Source organism: Raphanus sativus, unplaced genomic scaffold, assembly GCF_000801105.2.
Source record: "Raphanus sativus cultivar WK10039 unplaced genomic scaffold, ASM80110v3 Scaffold1515, whole genome shotgun sequence".
Lineage (NCBI taxonomy): Eukaryota > Viridiplantae > Streptophyta > Magnoliopsida > Brassicales > Brassicaceae > Raphanus > Raphanus sativus.
This window is the reverse complement of record NW_026616825.1, coordinates 3,019-8,614: the sequence shown is the minus strand read 5'-3', so window position 1 is coordinate 8,614 and position 5,596 is coordinate 3,019. Positions and strand designations below refer to the sequence as shown.

General features: G+C 35.5%; 1 protein-coding gene and 1 long non-coding RNA gene across 2 annotated transcripts; both read left to right on the top strand.

Moving 5' to 3' along the window:
* Window positions 1-1,084: 1,084 nt before the first annotated feature.
* Window positions 1,085-1,649, top strand: LOC130504353 (60S ribosomal protein L27-3). Its single transcript, XM_056998968.1, has one exon. It carries the CDS (start codon window positions 1,121-1,123, stop codon window positions 1,526-1,528), a length of 408 nt encoding a protein of 135 aa, XP_056854948.1. The 5' UTR covers window positions 1,085-1,120; the 3' UTR covers window positions 1,529-1,649.
* Window positions 1,650-2,267: 618 nt separating this feature from the next.
* On the top strand, window positions 2,268-3,587 carry LOC130504351 (uncharacterized). The gene is made up of 2 exons (XR_008941235.1): window positions 2,268-2,970; window positions 3,066-3,587. It is a non-coding gene; the product is annotated as an uncharacterized LOC130504351 (long non-coding RNA).
* The last annotated feature ends 2,009 nt before the right edge of the window (window positions 3,588-5,596 follow it).

Genomic DNA, 5,596 nt, shown 5'->3' with positions numbered 1-5,596 from the left:
ACGGAGCACATGCCGGATGAAAGCTAGATGGTCTGGCTTTGAGTAGATGTTGAGACGTCCATTAGGGATTTTCCGGTAGCGAAGAGCCTCGGTGGGAGACGGTTGTCAGGTTCGTTGTTACCTGGGAAGAACATAATGAAGTAAGAACATTTACATGGTGTTCTGGGTAAGAGAATATGAAATCAAGTAAGCGGATGAGAGAGAGAGAAAACAAAACCTTGCATCTCGATTGGAGAATTTACGGTGGAAAGAAAGGCAGAAGTTTAATAGTTTAATGAGGCGGAAAGTTAGACAGGATGAAGTCGACGAGAGCGGTGGTGGAGAGAGACAGGAAGAAATCGACGAGAGCAGTGGTGGAGAGGCAGAAATCGAAGAAACCGAGAGTTCACGGTTGTGGAATGAGAGAGCGAGAGTTCACGGTGGGGAGTTGCCGCAAACGGTGGTAGATGAGAGGCAGTGCGTTTACGGTGGGAGAATCGCCGCTAATGATGGTGGAAATGAGGCGGAGAGTTACAGGGGGTGAAGTCGGCGAAAACGGTAGTGGAGAGAGACAGCAAGAGATCGATTAGAAATTAGGGTTTCTAAACTGATTCAAAATGAGTTTGATACAGAGTATATCGACGGTCTGGTTTAATGGGATCAATGGTCTGATTTGCGATTCGGTTTATTTGGTTCTATTAATTGGTTTATTTTCGGTGGAAAGAGGACATTTATGACATTGACTAGACAAAAAGAGTGTCACATGTGCAAAGTGTGTTAAGGTGTAAATCTAAAGTGAGAAAGTGTGTCTGAGCGTAATTTTTTCAAGTTTTACAACATTGAGAATAATCACGGGCTACCAATGGTTCAATTTGGGCGGGGGGCGGGGGATACAAAGAAAAAGGTAGATGTTTGGGTGTTAGGGAAGAGCTTAGTAATTTGGAACGGAATAGATAGTAGATAGCCAACCTTTGTCTTTTTTGGTTGCGAAATTTCTTTTGGATAGGTCCAACCCATTTTAGATGGGCCGAGTTAGAATCATTTCATTCACGCCTTTAGGGTTTTTCCTTAGCACACTATATAAACAAACCAAAAACTTAACCCTTGCCGGCAAGGTAGAGAGAGAGAGAGAGACGACGCCATGGTTAAGTTTCTGAAGCAGAACAAAGCTGTGATCCTCCTCCAAGGTCGTTATGCCGGCAAGAAGGCAGTGATCATCCGTTCATTCGACGACGGCAACCGCGAGCGTCCCTACGGACACTGTCTCGTCGCCGGGCTCAAGAAGTATCCGAGCAAGGTCATCCGCAAGGACTCGGCCAAGAAGACGGCGAAGAAGTCGAGAGTCAAGTGTTTCATCAAGGTCGTGAACTACCAGCATCTGATGCCTACTCGTTACACGTTGGACGTGGATCTGAAGGAGGTTGCGACTCTCGACGCTCTGTCTTCGAAGGATAAGAAGGTGGCGGCTCTTAAGGAAGCTAAGGCTAAGCTCGAGGAGAGGTTCAAGACCGGTAAGAACAGGTGGTTCTTCACCAAGCTCAGGTTCTGAGAAATGAGTTTTCTTTTTTATCTTTTGTAATGGAATTTACGGATTACTTTTGTAGTTCTAAAATGGTGATGTGGATCGTGTTTAAGACTTGTTGGTTTGAAAGATTTTGCATTTTTTAACATTTATCATCATTTGCTTAGCTTGAATTTTCAAGATTTACAGTGCTGGATTGGTAGTGAAATGTGCTTGTCTGAATTTGTGTTTCATTGCCAACTGTTATGAATCAAAGTAAATGCTTATGTCACAACGGGTTTGTGTATTGCAAAATGGAGACTCTGTATTTGCTCAAGTTAGTTGTCACTCTGATATACTACTGTTGGTCTTATGGTTTTAGATGCGTTGTTTTGTATACGTTATTGTTGAACAGCCATGTTTCTGGCATCTCATTTTTCCCCTCATATTTGGAGGTTTTATGAAATGATCGTCAGTTCAAACAGGTTAATTAACTACCTATTTTTTTGGCTATTAGCGTACCCTAGTAAATCATTCCAGAGAATTAAGTAACCCAATAAAAGATAAGTCACACTTTTAGTTTTCTTTGTATAGGACTATTACATAGGCTTGATTTCTTTCTCTGATGCATATTTCAAATTATGATCATATGTTGATAACTTAACCAAGGTACGCAGAGAAAGAAATCAAGCCTATGTAATATATCCTGGTTCACTTAGCAACTCTTGTAACATTATCGGTATGTTAATAAAATGTGGGTTTGACAAGAAAAGAACAAAATGAAAAATCAGAAACTAAACTGCTTGCCGTTTAACAGCTCAATAAACGCTGCCAACTACAAGTCACATTGGCGCAGTTTACTAGCAACCCTGACGGCGTGCAATCTATCCAATCATTCATTCGTATCTATCTGAGGAGAGGGAAACCAAACGACAAAAAAAGAAAATAAATCAAATTTTAAGCAATTCCTGTAATATTCCTTCAGCCAAATTGAGAGAGAGAGAGAGAGAGAGAGAGAGCAAAGAATGAGACTGTTTCGAGAGAGAGAGAGTAGACGGAAGAAAGACGGTCAGTGACTGAAGATCACACACCTCTTCCGACATCTCATCGGCCCATCTTTCCTGTAAAAGTTCCTAACTTCGCCTCATCTCTCAAGTGTGTCTCTTCGTTTCTTAATTTGGAAGTTAAAAAAAAAAATTGGAAGTTTGCTGATTTCCTTATTTAAACAGCTGTTTGATTTATAGTGTTCCTCGCTGTACTTGTGGGATCCAAACATTGTCCGAAGAGTTTTGGTCAAACAAATAAAAAACATTGTCCGAAGAGTTTTGGTTAAACAAAAATAGAAAGTAGGTTTGTTTTTGAATAATTCAGTTGCTAACTTCAGTTTTGCAAGTTTGTTGTTATCACTGACGCAATTGGGTGCCTCTGGGAGATGGATCAAAGCATTGGTTGGTTTCACCAAATCTGATAAGTCGAAGAAGGATGATAAAGTAAGTACACTAGATAATCTGTTTTATCTTATATTTGGCTAAAGATTGTATAAACAACTTTCATCTCTTGTGTTTTCATTGTATCTTTTTTTCAGCTGGTGAAGGTGAAGATTGCCACCAAGGACGGTTAGGGAGAAAGCATTCAGTTGATACGTGAAAGAAGAAAGTCTAATACTTTATTGTTGTTGTATTGTTTCACTTATGATCCCAAGATTCGCTTCTGTTAGCATACATTCACCTGCCTTCTTCACCAAGTCTTTTAAGAAACTCGTAGTCGTAGGCTTCATCAACGCGGTCTACTCTCCATAAAGTGTCTCTTATACAGCAACAGCGCTTATTCCAAGGCTGGACGCTATACATTGCTCTCATTTCCTCGAATATTTGAGAACTGAGACCATCCACTAGACCAGAAGAAACTTATATGACGGGCCGTGAAATCTAATTTAATGGGCTCATGTTTGCTTTGACTTCTTTGAGTCGGCTCAGGCTTTAACTGGGTTTCCATGTGGGACAAACCCAAATTTCCTCAAACACTTTTTTTGCTTAATATGTATTAACAACAAATAATTACTCTGCTTTTGTTCTCTTGGCAAGGAGTACAGAATGTATATGAAATACATGAAGATGTTTCGTTTGTGCTGAAAGTATATTTAAGAAATAGGTGCATCTATTAAAACATGTGCGAGTTCCTTCAAACGATTTGTTTATTTAAAGTTAGCTAAATCCAGAGTTAACTGTGATTTCCTTTCAGTTTTGACAAACTCGAAAACCAAACCATTCGGCTAATCAACCTCCGTTTTATAAAGAAAAAAATCTAAAGTCAGCAAAAATGATTTTTTATGTTTTCAAGAGAATTCTAATTAAGAAAATATCTTAAAAATATGCCCATTTAACCAAAAAAAAATCTTTAAATGAATATTTATATATATATATATATATATATATATATATATATATATATACACACATTACTATAATATATCAGTATTTTAATCTTGGGATACATATTTAAAGTATTTTATTGTGATATTTTTCAGAAAAATAAAAAATGAAATTCTTATTTTTATTTTAATATTTGAGATATTCACCTTTAAATACTTTTAGTGAAGATGTAGACATGCGTAAATAAATATCAGAACTATGATCGCTTTCTGATCCAATATATAGTGACCGACATAAGGAAAATCATAAAACGATAATCGTTTTATGGCGTCTCGATTTTGTTCTCTTTTCTGCTGTCGACGGGCCGACGTGTATTCAATATCAAAACCAATATCGCTTTCTTGGTCTTTTCTGCTGGTTATGAACCACAACACGTCCTTACAAATAATACTCAAGTACGCAGACGACCACCAATTTTTTTTTGGTTTACTTGGTTTTCGAATTATTGGGTTGTGAGAGGAAACAAAGAACCGATCAAGTGGTGCAGGGACACGCATGCATGAATTTGAAATCCATTGTTCACAAGTATATATTGGAAAGGACAGATTTCTTGATTAATTTCATGATTTTTTTCATAAATATAGGGTTCATATCTCTTATATTGGTTTTGGACAGTAACAAACAAAAAAATTCCCGATTTACTTCAAAGGAATCAAATACCATAGAGAAAAAAAAAAGAGAGAATGTGTCTATATACTATAGACTATAATCTATACATATTCGGCCTAAATGATGGCTTAACTTGCTTTGACTATTTTGAGTCAACCCAAACTTAACTGTGTTTTCATGTGACACTGAAATGTATAAACATCTACTCTGTATTTTTGTCAATGTTATTCTTGTTAGTAGTAAATAGTAATACATATCAATAGACATTAATATGTTTTTGTCCTGGACTATATTTACGAAATAACCGACAAATGTTTAATATATGTGCCAGTTCATCCCAAGGAAATTTATTATTGCATAGTTAGCCAAAGATAGCATAATAAAGTTCAAATCCAGACAAAATGTAGCAGAAGATAAGTTAAAAAATGACGAGACATAATAAATTTTTCTTTGGACCTTCAATCGTGTCACAATACAGTTGAGTTCTGATATATTCCTGCCACCTGACTATAATATTCTGAGTATGTTACCGTCTTCTTGTGCGTCTTGAGTAGAGTTAGACAATTTTATTCGTTAAATTTGATTTGATTCGTTATTCGTTTCGATTCAATCTAAAATTCTGAATATTCATAAATTTTCGAAGCAAATAAAATATTAAAAATTAATATCCGTCAAAATCAAAGTAAATCACAAATATTAAAATTTTGAAAAGCGGATATCCGATCCAAACAATATATAAATACATGTAATCTTGAGTATGTTAAAAGTTTTAAATGTATAAAATTATAACATAATTATTCTAACATGTGATTTGACAAATTAATTATATTCAATATTACTTATATAAAGTATTATATAAAAAGAAGAGAAACAATTTATGACAATTATATTTTTTTCTTAAGTTTTATGTTATTATAATTGTTAACTAAGTTTAAAAATTTACAAAATAAGTATAATTCACTACTTCTTTTAGTATTTATCTTATATATCATACACAAATATATTTTACAAAACAAATTTATAATGAATTTTTAATATTATTTCTATTAATCAAAACATATGAGATATCCGTAAG